The sequence below is a fragment of the Ramularia collo-cygni genome, assembly GCF_900074925.1.
Source record: "Ramularia collo-cygni strain URUG2 genome assembly, contig: RCC_scaffold01, whole genome shotgun sequence".
In the NCBI taxonomy this organism is placed as follows: Eukaryota; Fungi; Ascomycota; class Dothideomycetes; order Mycosphaerellales; family Mycosphaerellaceae; genus Ramularia; species Ramularia collo-cygni.
The window spans coordinates 3,174,439-3,198,648 of record NW_019716255.1 but is presented as its reverse complement, the minus strand read 5'-3'; the positions used below and the strand labels follow the sequence as shown (position 1 = coordinate 3,198,648).

General features: G+C 52.5%; 11 protein-coding genes; 6 read left to right on the top strand and 5 right to left on the bottom strand.

Moving 5' to 3' along the window:
* Window positions 1-195: 195 nt before the first annotated feature.
* On the bottom strand, window positions 196-722 carry RCC_12301 (uncharacterized protein; the record flags this gene model as incomplete). XM_023766305.1 has 2 exons in its annotated part: window positions 196-496; window positions 571-722. 2 exons carry the CDS (start codon window positions 720-722, stop codon window positions 196-198), a joined length of 453 nt encoding a protein of 150 aa, XP_023622073.1.
* A 1,321-nt stretch (window positions 723-2,043) lies between these two features.
* RCC_12300 (uncharacterized protein) lies at window positions 2,044-5,360 on the bottom strand (the record flags this gene model as incomplete). XM_023766304.1 has 4 exons in its annotated part: window positions 2,044-2,217; window positions 2,292-4,180; window positions 4,760-5,098; window positions 5,156-5,360. The coding sequence occupies 4 exons, from the start codon at window positions 5,358-5,360 to the stop codon at window positions 2,044-2,046; spliced, it is 2,607 nt and encodes an 868-aa protein (XP_023622072.1).
* A 599-nt stretch (window positions 5,361-5,959) lies between these two features.
* Window positions 5,960-7,182, top strand: RCC_01061 (related to vacuolar protein sorting protein Vps66; the record flags this gene model as incomplete). XM_023766303.1 has 4 exons in its annotated part: window positions 5,960-5,990; window positions 6,048-6,118; window positions 6,171-6,340; window positions 6,393-7,182. The coding sequence occupies 4 exons, from the start codon at window positions 5,960-5,962 to the stop codon at window positions 7,180-7,182; spliced, it is 1,062 nt and encodes a 353-aa protein (XP_023622071.1).
* A 372-nt stretch (window positions 7,183-7,554) lies between these two features.
* Window positions 7,555-8,681, bottom strand: RCC_12299 (uncharacterized protein; the record flags this gene model as incomplete). XM_023766302.1 has 3 exons in its annotated part: window positions 7,555-7,889; window positions 8,275-8,499; window positions 8,552-8,681. 3 exons carry the CDS (start codon window positions 8,679-8,681, stop codon window positions 7,555-7,557), a joined length of 690 nt encoding a protein of 229 aa, XP_023622070.1.
* Window positions 8,682-9,478: 797 nt separating this feature from the next.
* Window positions 9,479-10,703, top strand: RCC_01060 (uncharacterized protein; the record flags this gene model as incomplete). XM_023766301.1 has 4 exons in its annotated part: window positions 9,479-9,662; window positions 9,715-10,100; window positions 10,156-10,470; window positions 10,623-10,703. The coding sequence occupies 4 exons, from the start codon at window positions 9,479-9,481 to the stop codon at window positions 10,701-10,703; spliced, it is 966 nt and encodes a 321-aa protein (XP_023622069.1).
* Window positions 10,704-11,773: 1,070 nt separating this feature from the next.
* RCC_12132 (related to DUR3-Urea permease) lies at window positions 11,774-13,447 on the bottom strand (the record flags this gene model as incomplete). XM_023766300.1 has 8 exons in its annotated part: window positions 11,774-11,796; window positions 11,858-12,038; window positions 12,096-12,385; window positions 12,435-12,609; window positions 12,660-12,894; window positions 12,969-13,097; window positions 13,151-13,363; window positions 13,416-13,447. 8 exons carry the CDS (start codon window positions 13,445-13,447, stop codon window positions 11,774-11,776), a joined length of 1,278 nt encoding a protein of 425 aa, XP_023622068.1.
* Window positions 13,448-14,430: 983 nt separating this feature from the next.
* Window positions 14,431-15,456, top strand: RCC_12021 (uncharacterized protein; the record flags this gene model as incomplete). The annotated part of the gene is made up of 1 exon (XM_023766299.1): window positions 14,431-15,456. The coding sequence occupies one exon, from the start codon at window positions 14,431-14,433 to the stop codon at window positions 15,454-15,456; it is 1,026 nt and encodes a 341-aa protein (XP_023622067.1).
* Window positions 15,457-16,749: 1,293 nt separating this feature from the next.
* Window positions 16,750-18,400, top strand: RCC_12022 (probable cAMP-dependent protein kinase type 2; the record flags this gene model as incomplete). XM_023766298.1 has 4 exons in its annotated part: window positions 16,750-17,583; window positions 17,634-17,887; window positions 17,945-18,319; window positions 18,373-18,400. The coding sequence occupies 4 exons, from the start codon at window positions 16,750-16,752 to the stop codon at window positions 18,398-18,400; spliced, it is 1,491 nt and encodes a 496-aa protein (XP_023622066.1).
* Window positions 18,401-19,212: 812 nt separating this feature from the next.
* RCC_01057 (related to TWF1-twinfilin, an actin monomer sequestering protein) lies at window positions 19,213-20,205 on the top strand (the record flags this gene model as incomplete). Its single annotated transcript, XM_023766297.1, has 1 exon — window positions 19,213-20,205. One exon carries the CDS (start codon window positions 19,213-19,215, stop codon window positions 20,203-20,205), a length of 993 nt encoding a protein of 330 aa, XP_023622065.1.
* A 322-nt stretch (window positions 20,206-20,527) lies between these two features.
* On the bottom strand, window positions 20,528-22,162 carry RCC_01056 (related to CAF1 family ribonuclease; the record flags this gene model as incomplete). Its single annotated transcript, XM_023766296.1, has 1 exon — window positions 20,528-22,162. One exon carries the CDS (start codon window positions 22,160-22,162, stop codon window positions 20,528-20,530), a length of 1,635 nt encoding a protein of 544 aa, XP_023622064.1.
* A 674-nt stretch (window positions 22,163-22,836) lies between these two features.
* Window positions 22,837-24,111, top strand: RCC_01055 (uncharacterized protein; the record flags this gene model as incomplete). The annotated part of the gene is made up of 1 exon (XM_023766295.1): window positions 22,837-24,111. The coding sequence occupies one exon, from the start codon at window positions 22,837-22,839 to the stop codon at window positions 24,109-24,111; it is 1,275 nt and encodes a 424-aa protein (XP_023622063.1).
* Between the last annotated feature and the right edge of the window lie 99 nt (window positions 24,112-24,210).

The window sequence follows — 24,210 nt, the reverse complement described above, 5'->3', positions numbered from 1 at the left end:
CATCTCTTCATTCACATGCAAGCAGACTCGAGCATCCATCTCCATTGCTGTCATTAATCAACCTTTGTGGTCCCTGTGAGCACCAGGTGTCTCCTCACGATTAACGTCGTCGCGATCAACGTCTTCGCCATCAGATTTTTCGCGCTCCTCTGGAATCATGTTCCTTACGAGCACCCTTCCCAGAATCTCTTGAGATTAGTTGGGACCGTTGGGAGGTGGTGGCGGCGGAGAGCCCTTTGAGCCCTTCTTCTTTTCCTCGGGAGGTGGCGGTGGAGGTGGAGGAGTGCCATCCTTGGCCTTCTTTTTCTCGGATGGTGGCGGCGGCGGAGGAGAGCCCTTCGACCCCTTTTTGGCCTTCTTTTCCTCCGAAGGTGGTGGCGGTGGAGGTGGAGGAGCGCCATTCTTATTCTTCTTTCCCTTTTTACCTTTCTTTTCTTTCTTGCCCACGGGCGCTGGGCCGTCGTTCTTCGGCTTCGGCGCCGGTGGCGGAGGTTCGCTGTTTTGCGCATTCCTGATCAGTCGTTCGTTCACTTCGAGGATACAAGTTCGTCGTATAGAAGTTCAACTTACGGTTTGCCATTGACATGATGCGCAGGTGGTTCTGGACCAGCTCCAAGTGGATCGACTGCCTTGCCCTCTGGTCCCGGCCCATCCTTGAGCGGCATCGCGGTGGCGATGCTTGCGACGCCCAAGATGGCGGCAGCAAGAGAGAAGAAGCGCATGTTGACTTTCAAGTGATTGGGATTGCTTAGGCGGTTGGGATTTCTTATATGATTGAAGATGCCGAAGAAGTRTTGAGGAGTTGGATATTGCTGGAGTATGATGAAACAAAAGAGAGAAGGAACCACAACTTGACGGCCTTTATATGCAACGGCAACAATAGCAGACCCCTCACTGTGAATTATTCACTTCCCCTCCCAGCGGCAGACTTGTTAGAAGTCAGCCCAAACTAGTAATCTGACATCTTGGTGTCTTGGTTGTAGACGATACACATCCATTGGCATTGCTGAGATGTCGGACTTGGCTACCTGTAGTACCCCTGAGCTTCGCCATAAATGACCAGGCTTAGTTGGTCGGCTTGCTGAGAACAAAGCTCATGTCAACGTCGTCTACGTCTTGGCAAGGTATGTATCCTGTCAGGTGAATGTATTTTTGGCGCTTGTGTCTGGTGTTTGGTTAACAAGATCGCAGTACGTCCGGTATGCCAAGGCTTACCCTAGGCATGAGCTGCTCGGAGTTGCAACACACAGCCTCGCTCAGGTTGAACCTTGATGCCTGACATATCCCTGCGCCGGAGGATTCCAGCATGGAAGACGTCTCCAATTACGGCGAGTCTGCACATTGGTCGATCGATCGAATGTTCGAGAGAAGCCAAGCCGGTCAGTTCGTAGAATCAACACAGTCAAAACATTGGATCCTAATGTCAAATAGAGATATGCAGTCATCGGCATGTTCGTTCTGAGTCTTGAAAGTGCCTGTAGGGTCAACGTAGACATCAAGCAATGACCTTCCAACACCACCGTGACACCATGCTGTGCCAGTGATGAACTTGTTTCAGCCAAGACGTCCGCAGCGACACGCTGCGGACGAAGGACCTCGCTTTTGTCTAAACTTGAAAGCTCCCCAGCATTTCCAAGAGATCGATGCGGGCTTGTAGATGCCGATGCGCAGGCCTGTCCTACAGCTGAACGCTGGTCGTCATTCTCTCCTTCGTAGTAGCTTTGTTGTGATGAACGGTTGCAAGAAGGAACTTCAATTCCACTGGTAGCGCTTGCGGGACTGTGATGGTAGGAATTTTGAAAGAAACAGGAACTCACCTCGTCACGCAGCATATTCAGCCTTCTGAAGTCATATTTCTCAGTTCTTCCCTTCATCATTCAATCCAGATAAATCATTTCCATCCATCCCGTCATCATCAAAACATATCGAATCAGGGTATCAACAGACAGGCTAACTTCAATACAACCACAACCACAACCCCCAAACACCTCACACCACCCAGCGCTCTGGTCCTGTTTTACACAACGTTGCCCCATCATCAGATCAGCGTTTCTTCGCAGTCCCGATGTGCGTCCCGTGAACTTTGCTCCCAAACAGCAAACTGCTCCGACTCTCTTGCCAATGCGTCTGCAGAGGACTCAAATGTAACAGCATCAGAGTCCTGCTCGATTTGCCGGCGGTGGTGCCTCCCAGGCTGGATTGCAGGAGGTAGGTCAACTACGCGAATTGTCAGCTTGTCACTTCGCACTCCCAAGTCGGCGTCCAGCGCCGTGAAAGCGGGAAGCACTTACCTTGCTGTTCCGATACGGAACATGCGCTTCGGAGTTGCCTCCTTTATTCCCCAGCGCGGCGATGACATCGCCCAAACTCGACAGAGACTTGTTGATGGCCTGCGTCTCCTTCATCCGACTGCCCTCAGCGCCCGACTGCTTCAACCGTTCACTACCCGCAAGATCCACGAGGTTAAGTACACCCTCACTGCTTTCACCCGTCGCTGCGCAGGAACCCTTGAGCGTCAACATGAAGATGCTATGACTTCTCGAACTCCTCTCGTTAGCTTTGGTAGCCGCGACTCTCCGGTTCTTTGCAGCCGTCTCCAATAGATTGGCGACTGCCCTTTCAGTGTAGGTTTCTGGAGGCATCGTGGTGACATCTTCGCCGCCTTCAACAGGTGCAGGAGGAGGCCAGCTGCCCTCGTCAGTTGGAGGAGGCCATAGGCGTTGAGTAGTGAGATTCGTGACGGTCGTCCTTCCGGTGTTGGCATCGTGGTGGATTTCGTGCTTTTCCTTCTTTTTGCCACGCGTGCTGACTCCAAGATTATCATCTTCATCCCACTTCTTCGCGTCACCGAGGAGGTCGTTCAAAGTCTCATTGTATACTTCAACGAACGAAGCTTCGACCGCATACTCCCACCCCTTCTCCTTTAAACGCTGCATTTCCGTCAAGAGCAGCTTGATGGAAGAAGGAATGATGCCGCTCGGACCAGACATGCCGTACGTCTTTCCACTGCCGGTCTGGCCGTACGATAAAATGCTGACATTGTAGCCATCKACTACGGACTGGATCAGGTCCTGACATTCGTCGAATACCGAAGAATTGCTCGAGCCAGGCGTGAAGACACGATCGAAAGAGTACGCGTGTTTCTCATTTCGCTGCTTCCCAGTCGCAGTCTTCTCGGGGTTGGCGTGCACGACCATCYCTTTGCACCCGTCGAGGGAGTCTTCGTCCACATATTCCACATTGGCAGGATCGTCCTCGCCGTTGAGCAACGGCCTTGTTCGAACAAAGACACGGATGTTACCTCTCAGCTCCAAGATCATAGCATTGAGCTTACGCCGCAGCATCTCTTCTTTCCGCAGAGTTTCTAAGGTGGCGTCTCTTTGAGCAACAGCGCTCTGCAACTCCTCCTGCATGTTAGAGAACTCGGAACTCTGTGCCTCTTGAGTACCCTCGAGGAAATGAGTCTTCTTGATCAGATCATCTCTCTCTTGCTCAAGCATAGCCATCCGCGCTTCATGCGTTGCAATCAATTTTCTCAAGCTCGTGGTGGTCGAATTGCTGGCATCGAGCTGGGTCTTCAGGCTTTCAATGGTGTCCCTCATGTTCTGCACCTCTGTCGCCGATTCGCTCGCCCTGCTTTGCCCTGCTTGTTGAAGAGCATCAATCTCCTTTTGCAGCTTCGTCAGAGCTTTGTCGTGGGTCTCACGCATTTCTTCCTGTTCCTGCCAGTGTAGATCTCGSWGSTCSMYSWWTYMKKWAWMAWRWWRCTCTCTCCATGCTTTCCTCGCCTCTTCCATCTCTTTTGCGAATCGATTCGCGTCCTTTTCTCGGGATATTTCAGTTCGCTGCTGCTCCTTTTCCCGTTTCATCTCTAATTCAGCGAGCTCACGCTCATGCTTTCTTTCCAAATCGTGAACCTCTCGTTCCTGGTCTCTTCGTGCCTGTCGTAGGTCGGTCGACGTGGTGTGCAGCTCGTTTCGTGCGCGCTCAAGATCGGTCGTGATCGTCTTCTTTTCGGTTGCGAGTAAGCGATTCTCCTCGCGGAGTTCCTCAACTTGACTCTTGTACAGGGCGATTCTTTCCTCGGTGGCGGATTTCGTGTCGGCGGCGATTTGCATTTGGGCTTGCAGCTGCTCCCATCTGCTCTCCATATCGCCAAGGCGGCCGTTCACGTCCCATACTGCGACTGGTGTAAGCGCTTCTTTCGTCAAAAATTGTGGCATACCTGTGTGCTTCACAGATGTCTGCGGTGTACGGAGGCCTGTCAAAGAAGCTTTCTTCTTCACAGGCGAAGGCGTGCGAAGTGTCTGTGCAGATTGGGTGGTGCGAAGTGATGATTGACAAGAAAACTTGGGAATCTTGGACGGAGACGGCTCCTCATTGATGCGTTCAAGAGAAGGTCGGTGTCTGGCCGAGGTTTTGCGTGGGGGAGTGAGAGACAGCCCTTCGAAGGCTGCAATGAGAGATACATTACGGGAGGTTTGCCTGGCACCAACAGGGCCTCCTGAATTTGAGTCTTGTTGTGCTGGTGGTGGTGCCGAAGAGGTGGACGATGATGAATTGACACGTGAGCTGTTGTTGGAAGCATTGCCGCTGCTGCCCGAATACGAGCCAGAATGTTGAGATCTGACGTCGCCTGCAGCACGACATGGCAATTTCTGGGGAGATTGGCGGTTATCGCCTTGTGATTCGGGGTGTGTGGTGCGTGTCTTGCGGATTCTGATGTTCTTGAGGGGATTAAAAGATAAAATGGGTGTACCTTTACGATTGCCCGAGACGCCGAGCTCTCCATCTGATTCCTGGTCGTATTCTGGGAGGGGGATATTMGCTGCGCTGGGTGGACGATTGGATGTGGGCGCCGTCTGGCGAAAGGCATTGGCCTGCTTGCTGCTGCTGGGACGCATGCCGCCGATAGAGCTTGCACTCGCCACATTGCCATTGGTGCGATTCGATTGCTGGTAGATCGAGGTTGGTCGGACGCCGAATCCTGCGGTAGAGCTGCTGAACGAAGGCTTGTTGGGAATTCCCGTACGCGAGGAGCTGGGAGCCTCGCCAGCGCGATCTACCAGTGTCTTACGCTTCGTAGGTGGTTCGGGTGCTAGTTGTATAATCATCAGTCTCAACGCCCAATGCTCTGATCAGCGCATGTACGCACGGTTATTAAGCTTGTGCTTGTTCAAACCATTGGCGTAGCTGCCCGGCGGTCCCATACTACCCACCCCATTTCCTGCGCGGACATTCACGTCGCTCGAGGTGGTTTCTTGGAGCGTCGTGCGGCCGCTAGCCAATGCCKGGAGCCTCGAAGGCTGCTTGAGACCCGATGGTCGCGCATTCTCCACCTGGGACGGCGGACGCTCCATGTTCGTGGTTGGGGCGCGAATGGTGTCTTGCCAGTGCGGAAGAGGAGGTGGGGGTGGACGTCAGACGGGCACGAGGAGAAAGACGCAAATCATTCTCGTCGACGGGTCTTGTTGATAGGATATCGAGTTGCAGCTAAGGACGACTCAAGTTCCAAGCGATGACCTGAGTTGGGTCAATGTTTACGATCGCGCTCTCGCTTGACAGCGACCGGGCCGATCCGACCGCGGCGGTAAAGGCCGGAGTTCTGGGACTCGGACCCTTCCCTACGTAGGTTTCTTCATCAATCACATGCAAACTCCGAGCAAACGCAGCTCCACTCTACTGAATCCGACCGCGCTCGCACTCGCATTCCCACAATTTCACAGCACCCCTACCTCATCACAGCGTATGCACAGCTACTGCAGGGTGGGGATCCGCACAGGCATCGAATCTGACATCTGAAAGCCAGACCGCCGGAGCGCTCAGGTCCATCTTTGCTCACCCCGTGGCGCAGATGTGGTTACGTTGAGCGGCGCWGACTTGGACCTGATCTGACCGGAATCTACCTTGGATCACTTGTCCGCTACTTTGATACTTGTAGCAAAATATCCTCCCAGCCATGGAGAAATACGGACAGTATCGAGACAAAGGCATGCTCTTCCACCAACGATTAGCTCGCATTCCACATCGCTGACTGTCGCTCCTAGGCTCCGGCGTTGCACCTTTCTTCCCTATTGCTCCGCCCGCCAGTAATCCGCTATTGGGACCCTATCACGTGGTATGCATGCTTTGATCGGGCCTAGCGGACAGATATTGACAACCCACTGCAGTTCCTTTTCTTCCTGAGACTCCCCCTTCTCATCTTCGCTYGGACCGTTTGGCTTCTTCTCATTCAATGGACTCCAGCTGGAGGACTCTTCCGAAAAGCGAATCTCTGGTGTATACTAGGTATACCCGGCGTGTGGTTTGTTGATATTAGGGTCGATGGCGTACAACGAGGGTTCGTTCAGGCCGATCATTGTCCTTCATTCGGTATGCTAATGGACAAACAGATCTCTCGGCAAGTCCGGGCGTCTTCCTGGTCCAGGGACCATCATTGCATCGTCTTGCACATCTCCCTTGGATGTCATCTATCTTGCTGCCATTTTCGATCCGATCTTCACACAGAGTTACGCCGGCTCGCGCTCCGTGCGACCACTATCTCTGGAAGGTGCACTGGCCGCTTTTTTCACCATGTCCCCAGCACCAGATCAGACAGTAGAGCTCTCCACGCTCGTCGCTCAGAACCCAAGCAGAGTAATTGTTGTCTTCCCGGAAGCGACGACCAGTAATGGGCGTGGCGTCCTCCGTTTATCACCCTCTCTCCTCTCTGCCTCAAAGGGCACCAGCATCTTCCCCATCTCCCTCAGATACGATGCAGCAGACGTTGTCACACCAAYCCCGGGCTGGTTTGAAGCAGTACGCTTTCTTTGGCGTCTGACCTCGCGCTCTACCCACTGCATCCGTGTCCGTATAGGCCTTCCCTTGACCTTGGCGCAACAAACGCACGCCTCATCAGAGTCCGCCAGCCGGGAGGGCCGGAGTCGTGCCAAGTCACGCAACAGCTACGATACCAACTTCTTCGACAGCCTTCAACCGTCGCCAACGCAGAATGGTGCCGACAGTGATGGAACCGCCGACTCCGACGATCTCACTGCTGCAGAGCTCAAATCGCTCCAGATTGTGACCGAATCGCTCTCGAGGTTGGGGAGAGCAAAGACGCTTGGATTAGGCGTGGAGGAAAAGATCCAGTTCGTGAATGCATGGAAAGGAACAACAACGAAGAAGACGCGACGCAGGTGAACGCTCCACAACACATTAGACGACGAACTGAATCATATAGCCAACATCCCGAATACCGAGTGACCTCATGATTTTTGTCGTTCCWTTCGACCGCAGGACTTCCACTCCGTGAGGCGGTGCATCCACACTTCTCACTCTCCCATCCTCCACTATGGTCTCCACCCTGCCATAATCATCTATCGACCAGTTCATTCCCTGCGGCAACAACAGCTTCATGTCATTCCCATTCTTCCTCCTATATTCTTTCCTTTCCCAAATTCCTTCCATCTCCATCCTCTTCTCGCATTGCTCCGCTCCTTGCTGAATCCTCACCTTTTCGAAGAACACACAAGCAGCATAAAAGGCAGTGTTGTGTCCCGCGACTTGTGGCCCTCAACAACCATGAAGCGGGTACAGTGCGTGAGTCGGGACCTTGGATTTGGGGAGCATCTTCTCGAGATGACTTGCGAAAGCCACTTTACTGGTTCCCGTCGTCTTCAGATGAGAGTTGATAGCAATGCGGATGTCGTCGCATGTCGCGTATATTTTGGTTGATTCGGTTTCATCTTTTGGAGGATGCACCTTGGAGACGGCAGATTCCTCTGGCGCTGGCGTGGACGCTGGCGGTGGACTGCCCTTTGACATGGGAGCTGGCGAAAGAGGATCATAAGGTTCGTCGTCTTGCATGGAAAAGTCTTGATTCGCATCATTATCATCATCATCGTCTACTGATACAAAATTCAGCCAGAACTTGGAAGTATTCGGTACCACAAACACATCATTTGACCTTTTTACTAAACATCCCCTTCCTTCCGTTCGGATGTCCCTTGATATGGCCCTTGCCATATTGGTCCAGCACAGGCTTTTCTCCCTGGAAACAAATCGCATGCATATTATGACTTCCCTCCCTCGGCACCCCGGGTTTCTCAATCTCATTCGTTCCCAGCTTCCTCTTTCCACCAGGATACAGCTCCTCCATTTTCTGTCGCTTCACACTCTTCTTCTTGCCGTCTCTTAGGCGAATCTTCTCGAAGAATACGTAAGCGGCATAGAAAGCAATGTTGTGTGCTCCGGCAAGAGGACCCTTCATCTTTAAGAGGGCATCGAGATTACGAGTTGTGACTTTGGAAGTTGGGAGGAGTTCGGTGAGCTCCCGCGCGAAAGCGGCCTTAGTGGTCGAAGGTATGTGAGCGTTGACTTGTTTGCGGACATCGTCTGCTGTGGCGAAGATGGGCACTTCTTCGTTCTCTTCGCCATCTAGGTGAATTGAAGAGAGTGAGGCCGCGGTTGTTGGAGTGGATTCATCTTTCTTGCTGGATTTGCTCTGCTTTGGGGATTCTGGAATGTGGTGAGCAACGAGGAACGATGAATTTCGTGACGAAGCTCTCACTTTTATCTTTTGGWGAGGCAGCTGCTTTCGGGGCGGTGTTGGCATTGGGATCTTTGTCTGTAAGTGCATTCGGGGCCGGTGTTTCAACGATTTTTGGGCCAACAGTCTTGTGATTCTTCTTAGGAGGCATTGTGATGAGTTTCACGCGATATGACAAGAGCGAAGGGAAAAAGAGGAATTGGAAATGCGGAACAAGACGTCCATACATGTACCTCAAGTCGAGCAATGGGCATACATGTACTTAAGTAAGYGACGCGTTGACAGGCAATGATGTCATGCCTCAGGAATCACGAATTCGAAACGCTTCCCGTGACTTTTCCTTTGCTGATCATCACCTTCTCTTTTGGAGACCTGTCTGTTTTCTCTGCTTGCCATCGCCCGATGGACCAGCGATCGGTCCATCTTTTTTCGATACAACGCAGAAGGGCTGTCGAACGTGCTGCATGTTCAATGTCTCGACAATGCGTAGAAGGCGAACTTCATCGCCCGCACGGTGGGAATGGCGAGGTTCGCCAGGCAACCCAAAGTCTGGCATCTTTCGACAATGGCGCTTGAAGAAGGTGTGAGATGAATCGCAGCATCCTGAATCAGAATTATAGGGCCGTCTGCTTTTGTACGCCGCATAAGACGCAGGCGGACATGCAGACAGGGGCTAGATGCGAAGCCAAGCACTTGAGGCTGAAATCGGCCTGGCACGTGGCTTCTGGACTTCAGCCACTTCGCCTTGACTTTCGTTCTCCAACTGCAATGCCGAATCATGTACAGCCCGTTTTCGCTTCGAGAGACAAATGCTCGTTCTGGCCGAAGGGGATGGCCTGATTAGATTGCGAGTACACGTCCAGGGATGGGATGCATATAGAAAGGCGCTCTGCCTCATGACAGTGTAAGTACTGCACACATTTCAAGCCATTTCTCCCCTTGGACGTCATGTTCAGTACACTTCTCCTTGCTACAGTTGTCGGTGCTGGTGTAGGAAGCGCGGCTGTCAATGCACCGGCAGCTGCACTTGATGCGAGAACCAWTAGCCCGCCTTCATACTTCTGCTCTTCAAACACCAAGAAATGCTCCAAGCAAAAGGACTCTGTGATGGCATACTGCTCGTCTTACCTTTGTAAGTGCTCTCAATCTAGAAACATACCTCATGTAGCTAACAACTCTTCCAGCCATTCCAAAGGCCACCAGGACTGTAACGAAGACAGTCTGCTCTACAAAAACCAACACAATCACCCAGGTCACGGGCACGATTACAAGCACACCCAAAGCGGTAACGAGCACCATGACGAGTTGTGCACCCCCGGTTATCACAATGGCTCCGGTCGATGAAGATGATTCAGGAGACGTTTCTGATGGCGAAGGATCACTTTCTGATGTTGATGCCACCCCAGTCGCACGACGTGGTTCTCCTGCAGGTTACAAGCCATCATGTCTTGACTCCCAGAAAGACCGCTCGGCTATCTCAGCTGCTTGCAGGTGCTACTCGATCAAACCGAGCACGACGACGGTGACCAAGACTATCTCCGACAAGAAGACCACGACGAAAACTATTCGGGTACGTACAACCAAGCCCGTTCAGCACTACTTACCGACTAAGTCCTGTATCGTAGACTGCCACCACCGTTATGGGAACTGCCTCTACGACCTTTGTCTTCCCCCCGGAACCCACATTCCTGATAGCAAACGACCGAGGAGGCTACGCCATGGAAGAATGTGTCATAGGCGGCCCGAAACAGGTCCGAAGTGGCCTTGGCCGGCTGAGTTTCGAAGACGAGACTACAAACGCCTTACTCTTCGCCCTCAACGCCGATAAAAGCCTGACTGCCCTCGAAGGCTCCGAGGGCGATGCGTTTGAGATTACAGCTGCCGAAGGCGAAGATCCAGATTACAGCGTCCGCATCGGCGGCAAGGGATCCCTCACCACCGTACCTCTTTCGTGTAGTATTTCTCAAGGTCCAGATGGGACTTGTCCCTTGGATTGCACTGCTTCAGGCGATGGAAGCGATGTGAATCAAGGCAATGGATTCGACGGCTGGATTCTTGGTCCGCCTAATACGGTAACTGATTTGACGTATAGGACATATGCTGTTACTCGCGGGGACCCATCGCAGAGAGGAGGCGGTGGATGCTTCCAGCCTCGTGGGAGGAGTTCTCGTAAAAAGCGATGAGCGAGGCCGGGCAGCATCGAGCTGGAGCGCAATTGGTGTGCGGTATAATTCTTAATAGGGTTAGGGTTGATGTAGTGACGAATATCTCATAGGATACTCCGGTATCACTCAGGGATTACACTGCATGTCAATTTGGTCCTTTTCATGTAGCAGTAGCTATGTCGATCCTAGAAAGTGGTACCTTTCATACTTTGAACTCCATGAGACACTGGATCTCTCATGGTAAACCAAAAGCTGAGAAACAGTCATTGCTTGGTCGTAGTGGCGAAATCATGCAAGCGCTATGTAGCAGACGTACGAGAAAATCATGACTTCTTCTCTTCCACCTCAACCGCAGTTTCAGCAGGAGTCGAAGTTCCTGACCCTCCACCCCTCTCCCCATGAGTGACCTCAGTCTTGCTTGTCTTCCCTGCAAGCCCGATCAAATCCTGACAAATCGCCCTCGCAGTCCTGCTAATGGTACCCCTCGACTCATATACCGGCAGGAACACCACCATAATGCACGAGATGAACAGCCATAAAATCCCGACAACCACCCATCCAGTAAAGAACCTGCTGCTGAACACGTACCCTGTCCCGAAAAGCGGCATTGGCCATARTACGAGAAGTGACAATGTCAGCGACAAACAAAGCCATCTCGCCGTCTTTGCTGATTTGTCCAGTTTATCATTCTCTTCGGCATTAGATGTGGTAATGACAAGCGGCTCCTGTGGCAACCGCTCAGGATCGCCCACAACGACATCTCGATCATCGGCAACGCGGATGTTGAGCATGGATTGCCAGTCGTACTTTTGCGGTTTGAAGGGTGGAACATATGTGAGGATGGGAATGAATAGTAGTGGTGAGAGTAGGGCGACGATATTGCCTACCAACATCGGTGTGTTGGCACCCGTTGTCTCTACGCTTAGCTCCCCGTATACTGCTTGAGTGGTTACGAGCCAGCTAATGATGGAGCAGATGAATCCGAGTGGTGGAGCGAATGTTGCTGCTGCCCAGGATTGGTCGCTCCAGAGAAGTGTGAGTGTGGCGGGGATTACGGCAGGAGATATGATGACTCCCATTAGGAGGTAGAGGTAGCCCATACTGACGCCAATGTCTAGAACGTATGAGTGGGTATCATTCAAGTAGTGAACGTATAACTTACAATAGAGCATGGTTGAGAAGGCTCCCATTAGTAAGGCGAAGAGGCTCATGCTGACATAGTTGACTCGCATGAGTTGCTTGCCAGGAGCCGAGGGCCGGAAGTACATCTTATAGACATCGTATGTGGCGATGGACGAGATCGAAATAAGCTCGGAAGAGTATGTGCTCATTATGGCCATGAACTGTATTGCTTCATGTTAGCCTGGCGGTCTCACTTGGTGCCGCCAATATGTACTCACAGCAAGTAAAAGGGTCGCTATGGCGCCGCCCTTGCCGAGTATAGCAACCGCTGTGTTTGGAAGAACCAGTCCGGCTGTAACATCCGCGCTTGACATTCGAGCAGGAAATGTAGGCCATACATCGTATCTCTCTAGCGCCAGACCGGCCAATCCCATCGAAGTCGCTGTGAGCCAAGGTACTGCAAACCAAGACAATCCACCCATCACATAGCCTGGAAGAGCATCGACAGGGGATGCAGCGATCGCTTTGTTGTAGTAACCGTTGTCAAGAAAGACAGTCCCAAAGTTACCTGCAAGCTTGTCAGATCTCAACAGCAACGAGTAAGAGGCTTACTCTACCGATGATGTTGATGACGAAGAACTCGCCGCCTCCACGGGATCGCATGGTAAGATATGACCCGCCGGCATTACCCTCAAGAGGACGTTCAGCAGCGATTTCCCCCAAGATCTCCCACAGACGACGAGGAGACCCAAGGATGGCATTCGTCGTGTAGATAACAAAGGCGAAGATGAACTGGAGGGAGAGGTGTTAGCTGGCTTTCAGATCGAAGGAACTGAACTTGCAATTATTATTATGATGACCAAAGCATTCACATAGTCCGTGATGAATGTCGCTTTGATGCCGCCGAACAATGTGAAGACCACGATTCCCAAGGGAAAGAGAAATACAGTCGCAACCGTGGGAACTCCAGTTAGGTTCTCGATCACGGCGGCGCCTCCTGTGAGCAGCATGGCAGTGACGAGAATGTTTGTAAAGCAGCAGAAAACGATGAAGACTCCATGTGTAGCACCCCCATATCTGCATGAAGCGTCAGTATTGTTCCCACCCAGAATTTGAACAACGACATGCTCTCTGTCTCCGATTCCACATACCGGGCCTTTACAACTTCCAGGAAAGTATGAGCGTTCGGAGCTCTCCTCTTCAGCTCAATGGMAAGAGTAGCGAAGAGGATGATCTGTACAGTTGCGCCCGCTGCGTACCAGAATGGCCCAGACACACCACTAATGGATAGTGAGTCAGTCCACTGTGGTTTCGCGGTTTGGGATTGACCCACTATCTATAAGCCACGCCGCTCGATTGTAGAAGAGTTGCTGCCCAGGTCCAAGTACTGACGACCGAAGACGCAACGAGACCAGATTTCAGTGTACGGCCAGCAGTGGTGAATGCCTCTGAAGTCTGCTGCTCATTGTTGTAGCGTTTCAGACACCATGTAAGTAGGACCATGAACAAGGCGAAGACTGCGGAGATGCCGATGATCATGCCATACCTACGGATCTGTCAGTAAGCTTTATACGCAGAGTATAACCGCAGATTCTTACCCAACACCCTGGGAAAGGATCGTAGTCGACATTGCTCAAGACTGTCAACACGAATAGAAGAAATGATAGCCCACCTCTGAACGTGGGTCTTTCGAAAATCGTCGAATGAACCCTGCTCTGAGTATATATGAAGAACCGCATCATCGGTAGCTTCTGGAGTGCATGCCGAGTGATAAGAGAACACGCAGCCAAGAGAGAGCTTTGGCATCACATATGCTCGCCGGCGGTGACAGCCGTATAGATTAGGAGCACCTTGGGGAGCCCGCCCCTTCCCAATCTGTATCTGCCTTCGCTACGAAGACGCCACGCCTTATCAGTGCTTACATGTTGGGTGTGTCAAGGAGTACCAAGAGATGTGGATAAAGGCCATATGCCAAGGAGAACTATGATCTTCAACCACGTTTTGTGGACGCTCGGTAGCATGCAGACGATTGCTTCAGTGCGGTATCGGAGTCGTATTGTTCTTGCTTCTCCGGGAGGAAACAATCGTGTCCAGGCTTTCCAAGTTGCTGGATGTGAGCTCTTTGGCAGTTTTCATAGCCACATCGGAGTTTCCGCTTCGCTTCTTGCCTCTGGCCAAAGTGATTAAGAAGACGGCCAGCTCACGATTGGGCTCGCTTGAGGTTTCGATCAAGGGAAAATAGAGATCTGCCGAATTTGCTTATGATGAGTCGACGAAGACGCTCGAATGGATAATAATGTCGGTCCAATCCTAACGTCGTTGTGATGGAACCTTCGACCTCTTCAATTGCAGCCCACATGGTAGCTTGCCAGCAACTCTTATCTTCACTGAACCTTGGACACGCGATATTATTAGAAGTCACCTCGATGGATTTCCATGTTCCTGTGATGATGAGAGGGAATGCAGGGTAACGCGGAGTGAAGGCGGACAAGGCGGACAAAGTGCCATTCGCTTACATACACCATCACCCGATGGATGGCCGAGGATCCTTTGATCACACAACTTGAACTCTTCTTCTTTTTTCTCCTTCTTGAACAACAACATCCCACCAACATGCCCACTCGCATTCTCATCGTCGGCGCCGGTGCGATTGGRGCATTCTACGGCGCGCGACTGGCTTGCGCAACCAACACAGCAGTCTCGGCACTTTGCCGGTCCAACTTCTCCGCAGTACAAGCGAACGGATTCAAGGTCACATCGCCGAAATACGGAGAGCAGATCTGGAAACCAGAATATGTCTTTAGCTCTCCAGACAAGGCCAGAAACGCTGGCGTGAAATGGGATTACCTGATCGTCGCGACCAAAGCTCTCCCGGATGTCAGCGACGATAGTGCACTTTTGGAAGGACTCGTAGGACCTGGCACCAGCATCGTACTGATACAGAATGGACTGGGTGTTGAGGAACCTTATAAGAAGCGCTTCCCCCAGGCATCCATATTGAGCGCCGTGACGGTTGCCAGCGCTGCTCAACCAAGTCATGGAGTCATCAATCACAACCGCTGGACAAGAATCTCGATTGGACCCTACATGCCTCACTTGGACCAAGGAGGCTCAGGACCCACTGGCGATGATACCAATCATGAGGCGAGTAATCTGAAGATTGTAAAATTACTCAAAGAAGGTGGTATTGGTGATGCGGAATCCTACGATCACGCAGGTCTGCAGTTTGTGCGATGGCACAAGATTGCCATTAACGCTGCGATGAATCCAAGCTCTGTTCTTTCCGGAGGATGCGGAAATCAGGAAATGTCACTGGATCCTGAAATGTCCATACATTTGGCCGCGATCATGAATGAGATTTTGGAGACGGCGCCGAAGGTGTTGGGAAAACCACTACCGAAGACACTTGCCAGTGCGGAGAAGATTCTCAATTCAACCAAGAGGAATAGCAGTGGGAGCAGGCCAAGCATGTGGGGTGATTGGGAGAAGGGATCGAAGATGGAGCTGGAGGTCATTCTTGGTAACCCCATTCGTCTTGCCAGGGAGAAGGGGTTTGATATGCCTCGGATGCAGACCATGTATGCTTTGATTAAAAAGGCCCAAGAAAATCGGGATAAGAAGCAAGAGAGTAAGCTGTGAAGAACTTGCTTGTTACACCTACGCATGCTTTTGAAACGCAAAGTGTACCGTTACGATGGATATGTGTTGATGCTCATTGGACCTGCATGATGACCACAACACTGGATATGACATATGCAGAGCCACAGGAGGGTTCAACACGCTTGAATTCCTGATTTGACACGACGCTCTTCCATGCCGTGCAAGGAGAACATCAACGCGGCGTGGTTGTACAACTTGCACAAGCAGTCTTCGTCGTTCTTCCATCAAACATGTACACGTCTACATATATACCTGCTTGTTCTGCCCGGAGAGCTACTTCGGACTGCTTGGCTGGGTGCCCCCGCCGGTCTATCGTTTTCCAACCAAGCCACGGTGGAAATTCCACCTAATCCAGCTGCAGGTAGTCATCATGGCATTCAATCCATTGATCCATGCGCAGATAGTCATTCAGATCTGCATTGGAGGAAGGGTAGTGTTGAGACAACCTGGAAGTCTACCTAATAAGTCTCCCTGTACCCCGAGCCGTTGACGTTGACGTCGACGCCATCCATGTCGGAGCTAGCTTCGGCTTTTCTGTCTGCAGCATTCCACGTTTGCATCGCATCGCTTTGTTTCCAGCAACGCAGCAGTCACGACCGCATTGTTTCGACTTCCATAATTTCTCATGCCAAAGACATCTCTCATTATTGATTGCACAACCTCACCGACCGGGTCATTACCTGAAAACATACGCACCATCACCTACCCACACAAGCAGCACCTCTATTGTTTTAGGTACTGTATAATTGCCTGCRGCCCACGCGGCGAGCTACGCCTCCCAAGCCCAAGACTAGAACCCATCTGGGGTTGCTATCTGGGGTCATTCGCCCGCTCCCGGCATTGTCCAACCCACCCCAACCCAACCTCTCATCTCCAAGCCCTTCTCCTCCCTGCGCATCGAGCATCGCATCGCATCGCATTCAAGCCTCTCGTTAATTACCACCTACCTACTGGATTGTCGCCCTGCAAACCCTCCTCCCGCCGACGACACCGACGCCGATCGCTCACGAATCGCAGTCCTAGTCCATTCGTCCTAGGTACACTCACACCTGAGCATTCTCCGACCCCGCCCTGTTCGTCCATATCTACCAGGCTTGTCTTCCCCAAGCTGCGCCGCTTCCACCCAATCGCATACATCCCGGCAACATTCCACCCCAACCTCACTCCCCGCAGTCGCGGAGCACGAATACATTGGCGCCCTCTACCGGCAACCCCACCAATCATCCAGAATCCTGCGTGCCGCAGAAGCGCAAGGGCAACGAGTCAAGTTTAATGCCGTCGCTCGGGTTCCTCAAGAAGAAGCGTACCAAGGACTCGCAAGGGTCCAACGAGGTCGCTTCGCCCACCTCCCCCACCGTCGACAGCAATAGCAGCAAGATTGGCTCTCCCATCTCTCAGACGCTCTCCAAGAACAGCGGCTTCTTTCCGGACAGCCAGCGCCCGTCAGGCGATACCAACCAGCAGCAGTATCATCAGCAGCCTCAGCAAGCGCAAGCCCAGCCGCAACAAGTGGCACAACAACCTCAGCAGCAACAGCAACAGCCGCAGCAGCAACCGCCAATTACGACCTCCGCTACCACGCCATCTGCCTCAAGCAGACAGGACGAGGCCATGCAAGGCCAGAATTACCAAACCGTGCAGCCGACTCAAAGCCACGCTCCCCAACAAACCCCACAACAAGGCTACAACGGCTCGCAGCACGACTCCGCCTACGCCGGCAACGACAGCAATGGCAATGGCAGTGTTCCAACACTCAACATCCCACCCAGCAAGCCCAATGTCAACCCACTACGCGAGACCAAAGGCAAATACACCCTGACCGACTTTACCATTTCAAGAACACTTGGCACGGGGTCATTCGGACGTGTACACCTCGTGCAGAGCAAGCACAACCAGCGCTTCTACGCTGTTAAGGTCTTGAAGAAGGCCCAGGTCTACAAAATGAAGCAAGTGGAGCACACAAATGATGAGCGCAAGATGTTGCAAAGGTGTAGAAACCCATTTCTTATCACGCTCTGGGGAACGTGGCAGGATTCCAAGAACTTGTACATGGTCATGGACTTTATTGAAGGCGGTGAGCTGTTCAGCTTGTTGCGAAAGTCACAGGTGCGTCGTGTTGCGATGGTGAGGGAGGGATGAAAACTGACATGCTCCAGCGCTTCCCGAATCCCGTGGCCAAGTTCTATGCAGCTGAAGTTACCCTCGCCCTCGACTACCTGCACAGCATGAACATCATCTACCGCGATTTGAAGCCTGAAAACTTACTCCTTGATCGCCACGGACACATTAAAATCACCGATTTTGGGTTCGCCAAGGAAGTTCCCGACATCACATGGACATTGTGTGGAACGCCGGACTATCTAGCGCCTGAAGTTGTTAGCAGTAAGGGATACAACAAGAGCGTTGATTGGTATGTTATTGTTGTTGTACTGCGAGCAGATTGATGATGAATGCTAATGCCACGCAGGTGGAGTCTTGGAATCTTGATCTTTGAAATGTTGGCCGGGTTCACGCCATTCTGGGACTCCGGTTCCCCCCTCAAGATCTATGAGAACATTTTAAAAGGCCGGGTCAAGTATCCACCATACATCCACCCGGATGCACAAGATCTCCTCTCGAAACTCATCACAGCCGATTTGACCAAGCGATTGGGAAACTTGCATGGTGGGAGTGGGGATGTGATGCAACACGCGTGGTTCGCAGAGGTGACATGGGATCGATTGCAGAAGAAGGACATCGATGCGCCATATGTGCCGCCTGTCAGGGGTGGAGCGGGAGATGCAAGTCTGTTTGACAAGTATCCCGAGGAGACGGAGGCGTATGGGGCTACGGGAGACGATCCGTGAGTGTCTTGAGGATTAACTGAGATGCTAGTCTTGGACTAACWTGCTACAGGCATCGACTTCTCTTCCCCGATTTCTAGATTTGTGGTGRGGGCCATGGCTTGGACTGACTGCTCCGCTCACGCTGAGGAGGTATGTCCCGGAACCGTGATGTGAGCACGGGCGAGTCGGCAAAAGCGGCACTAATCCGTGTCGCGTGTTCAACGGATGGGAGGAGAGATCTCTCGCAAGGGAGGCGGATGGCAATTTGTTCTGTCTTGCATAGCAACACTCGGCGAGAAAAGCAAAGCAAAACCAAGCTTGGGTGGGATAGTGTTTGGAAGCGTCAGGGGAGATCATCTGGTAAACCAACAGGTCTTGGTGCATCTATGGTGGTGGGCTGCGTGTATTCCTAATGGTAGCCGAGTGCAGTCATGATGGTCATGATTATGATTGACCATGTTCGAGACGAATGGATGGTATTATTGAGGCATCAAGTGCGAGTCGTTCCTGTACATGTCGGCCCCGTCGTGGCGATGGTAGGACTCCGACTCTACAAGATGGCTACCATCGCTATTTGCAGTTTACTTACCTACATCGTTTGTCTCTTTGCATCGGAGCTTTGCCAGACCCACAAAGTCCTCTCAAGCATCCTGGCATTCGTACTTGGCCCGCGAAGTCAWCAGTTGCAAAGTTGTTGTGAAAGTGGCTCCGGCCATCATGAAGGACTCTCACTGCAGAGGAGATGTTGTGCCGTGAACCTTGAAGCCTGCCATTGAGAATTTGAGACGTCTTCTCCGGCCGATGACGGCGGACGCAGAAGTTGCCCCGCCAAGCTCCCATCTCACTTTCACAAGACAACAACAACAAGCCTCCCCCACCCAACAACACACCCCCAAACCCTCCCTCCACCATGCAATCCGGAATCTCAGCCTCCCAAGAACTACAATCCACATTCAACGCCTTCGTCTCCGACCCCTCTCAACGCTTCCTCCTCGTCAGCATTTCCAACGAGACATTGATCCCCCATCTCACCATCCCCTCGACCGCCTCCGACTTCAAGTCCGACCTCTCTCAATTGTCCACTCACCTCACCCCCACCACAACCCTCTACATCATCATCAAAAGCGCCCCCGAAGCCGCGGATGGATACATCGCCGTCACCTATGTCCCCAACACGGCGCCCGTGCGGCAGAAGATGCTCTTCGCCAGCACACGCCTGACGCTGGTGCGAGAATTGGGCATCGAGAGGTTTCGGGAGACATTGTTCGTGACGGAAGCCAAGGAATTGACGCGGGAGGGATGGGAAGCGCATGAGAGACATGAGAAATTGGAGGCGCCGTTGACGGAGGAGGAGAGAGGGAGTCAAGGCGTGCGGGAAGCGGAGATGATTGAGAGTGGAGGCACGGGTGGTAGGAAAGGGTATGTGAGGCAAGGCGCGGGTGTGGAATTGGATGTCGGGGAGGGAGTGCTTGCTGCTTTGCGGAGTGTGAAAGAGGAGAGGGGGAGATTGGTGCAGTTGGGATTTCGATTGCCAGATGAGAAGTTGGTTCTCGAGGGGGATGAAAGTGGTGTTCAGGCGCAGGATGTTGCGGGGAAACTCTCGACGGCGGAACCGAGATATTCGTTTTATTCGGCCGAGGGAGAGGACGGGGTGGTGTTTATCTACACGTGTCCGACGGCATCGAAGATTAAAGAGAGGATGGTGTATAGTACGGGCAAAAGCTGGACGAGGACGTTTGCCGAGAGGGATGTGGGGATTGTGGTGGGGCGGAGCTTGGAAGGGACGGAGCCGGAGGACATTACTGCGGAATTGGTGGGTGGGAATGCAGCGGAAGAGGGTGTTGCAGAGTTGAAACCCAGTACTTCTGGATTCGCGAGACCCAAGAGGCCTGGAAGGAGGTGAATGAGGGAGGGCATGGAGCGATCTGGAGCTATAGACGACCTCACGACCAATCCATCCACCAAGCAAAGATGTTGAAAAAGGCATCGCATAGAAGTCACGTAGATGAAACGACAGGATTGAATGCACGACGAATGATAGTGCGGGGTATGAATGCAAGCAACTGCCTAGGATCGCTCGCACCTACATTTGACAGTTCTCGCAAGTCTGATCAAACGACTGATCATGTCCTGCCACTCAATCTCCTCCACTCGTAAACAGGCTGCTCTCTCGTTACATGACTCATCCGGAGGAGAAATCTCTCCATATCGTACGCCGACCCTCCCTAAAGTCCCACACCGCCATCTTCCTCACTCCCAGGCGACTGCGCTCCGTCGTCCAAGACACAAACACCCTCCTGGGTACCAAACACCCTCAATCGATTTCCATATACTCTCCAGAAGTCCGAGCCGAATCTCGGCATGCCTCCCTCCATCTTGACAGTCGTGCGATCAGGTCCGGAACGCTTGGTCTTGCCATTCGACTTGGGCTTCCACTCCTTCTTCTCATCATCGGGCGTGAAGCCCCTTTCCTCATCCTGCCCATCTACCTGATCTTCCAACCCCAGTTTGAGCCCGTTAAATGTCTCCTCGATACCATCGACATACTCCCCTTCTTTCTCCAGCTTGGCACTCAATCTGACGAGAATCTGCGCCGTCAAGAAGCTGTCATAGCCAGCCTCGTGAAAGGCCTGGACATCCATATACTTTCCGTGATCCTCATCCGTCTCCACCACCGGCTTCTTCAATGCCGACAATTGATCTGCAATCTGCTCCAACGAACTCGCAGGACTGATGTCACCGCAGTTATGCGTAGACATGTATTTCGTATCGACAATCACCGGCCACAACTCATGCAAAGCCTTTTGAAACCCCTCCACAGTATCCGGAAGTTCACCAATGAATGTCCTGTAGACGTAAACCAAATCCAAGAAACAGTTGTGTCCCACGAGCACCTTCGGCCTCCCTCTCATCAGTCGTTCCGCACGATGGAACTGCGCGTTGTAATCGTCCAGGTCCACGAATATGTGCTCTCCAGTCACGGCGTCCTTTGCGCACTCGCGAAGATCCAAGTTGGAGATATTTTGGCCCGAGAGAGCATCGATGATCCAGCGAAATCCCTTTTGCCGAGCAATGCGCTCCTCCAGATCGCGTTTCCGGCCTTCAGCAATACGATCTTCACGAGATTTGTCAAAGTGGAGCAGTTGGATGAAGCCTCTCCGGGAGATGGATGTCAGGGTGGGGAATTCGGCGCGGACGAGTTGATGGACGAGTCGTTTCTCAAATCGARAGAGTTCGGAAGGAACGGTGACCTCACCAATCTCCGATGCCGGGATGAGAGGATTGATGTTGAGGAATTCGGGCGTGTCCATGCTGGAGCTTGCTAGCCAGGTTTCAATCTCTTTGCGGACGCGGGAGAGGAACGCGAGGGCTTCGACTTCGGTGGGCTTGATGAAGATGTCTGCCATGGAGTTCTTGTCGTTGCGTTTGGTGTGTTTGTCTCTCGCGATCTTGGCTTCGGCATGGTTGAGATATGGAACTCCATGTGTGAAAGGACGACCAATATCAAAGCCGACTTTGAGGAGGAACTCAGCCGCGCCGGATTGAAAGGAGAAGATGCGTTCCACATCCAGCCCGCGCTCGTCGATCACCGGACTGAGATCGAAGTTGTAGGGTTTGAGAATGTACCGGTGGTTTTCCACATCCTGTTCCACGCACGTGAGGCCGATTTGGAGGATTTGATAGCGTTCGGCAGCTTCTTTTGTTTCGAGATAGCGTTGTTGGAGGTTGGGCTTTCCTGCCGCAGGATCCTTTGTGGGAATGCCGCTCAATTCCAAGTCAATGGTGACAAAGTGGGCGGTGGAGATGTCGGTGAGAATGTCTAGCAGGAGCGGGTAGAACGAGGTCTTGTCGACGTCCATTTTGGGGTACTTCTTCTTCTTACTCTTCTTGAAAGGCTGAGTGATGTTGATGGGATTGTCGTTGGTGATATTGCTTGAAGATGGTGTTGTTGTTGTTGTTGCAGGGAAGAAGGTGTTGGTAATGCGAGACAGCGACCAGAAAGAGCAAACTTGATGCTGCAGGTGCGGTGATTGTGATGGGGTTTGTACAGGTCCAAGTCTGGCTCGTGCTATCGTCGGCACATGATGAACGTTGCTGCGGTTGATATGGACACTTGCCTGGTGCAAATGATGGCAGAGGTGGCGTCGAGGGAGCAATGCCACGATGATTGCTGGGGAAATGGAGGGATGCCCGTTTATTGGAGAATTCACAGTCCGAGTTGCTCGACGCCGATACGATGCGGTGCAAATGCAGCAAACAAACGAGTGAGAATGCTGGTGATGATGATGTTGTTTGATGGGATTTTACATGTCAATATTGCCCTACAAAATTGATGGTTGGCGGGTGATTGGAGGAGCTGGCATCGGATCTCAAGCTTGAATCATCGGCATCGCATCACGTCGTCGGCCTCGGCATTCCAGCGCAACAGCTGCCAACACCAACACCAACTTCCCCTTCGTAGCCACGCGCTGACCACGTCGGGAATTCGCCCTTCACCACCACAAATCCCTCATCATCACCTGGGAGGGATAAGATGGCCTCCACCGAGACGATCAATTATCGCGAATCCTCTGACTCGGCCTACCTCTCCACCTCCCTGTCCTCCCTCTCGCGCCCCCGATCGACGGCCAGCCTGACGGTCAAGGCGTACAAACAAGCCACCCAACTCTACCTCACCAAACGTTTCAAGGAAGCGCTGGAAATCCTCGAGCCCATCGTCACTCCCCAGTCCACATCTCCCTCCGACTTCCGACCGGCACCCGTCACGCAGAGCAACAAGGGCACGCGCACCAAGGTCTGGGTCTTTTACCTCYCGTTGATCAACGCCATCATCGATTTGGGGGCCGAGGAAGGGAAGCATGTATTCGGTTCGGCGAAATGGAGACAGTTGCTCGCCAAAGCGAATGAAGGGAATGTGTGGGAGGAAGTGGTGCAGCATGGGTATGCCGGGATTGAAGGAGATGTCGACCCCGATGTCGTCCTCAATCTGTCCACCCTCCTCCTCACACACATGCAGGATCAGAAACTAAATCAGCAGAGATTGGAGGCATATCTCTCCGCTTCTGCCGATGCTGCTCAGCTGGCTTTCATGCAGGAAGGGATTGCGACGCCCATGTCTACGGGCACCTCCTCACCCAAGGAGTTGACAGTTCGGCTGAAGATTCTGGAATTATACACCCTGCATGTCTTGCCCGCGAACGAGGAGTGGGATTATGCAAAAGAGTTCATCGAGATGAACGATGTGCTGGACGATGAACATCGGGAGGCATTCCTACACGCGCTGGCGCAGCTAAAGGACGAGAAAGAAGGTCTCAGTCAGCGTGAGAAGGAATTGGAGGAACTGCGGGAGAGGGAGATGGAAGAGCAGAGGGAGCGCGWGGAAGCCAAACTCCGAGACCAGGAGCGACGAGAGGAAGAGCGCAAAAAGGCCGAGCAGGCAGAGAAATCTCGCCCTCGACCAAACTCCTCGTCTTCGAACACCCGACCTTCGGCCCAGAAACCTCCTCCTCCGCCACCTTCCTCGAAGCCCTCGTCTCAAAAGAAATCCACCCGCGTCTCCAAACCTCCCACAAATTTCATCTCCCGTGCCTCTTCAGCTATTGGATCTTTGCAGCAGATGGTCCTGCAGGCTTCGAGAAATGTCGCCGGGACCAATCTAGCGTTGGCGAGGTTTCTGATGTTCCTCATAGCCTTTGTACTCTTGATCGCCAGGCGAGATCTGCGAGACAAGCTTCGCAGAGGTTTGGAGAGGGCAGGGGTGAAAGTGAAGGAGACGGTGGGAATGGGCACCAAGGTGTCTTATATCTAATCTAATCGTAACGTGATGTGATGTGATGGGAAGAAGACTGAGATCGGTTGTCAAATCCAGCTGGGTGAGACAATGGAAGACATCTTGCCCAAGTCAAAT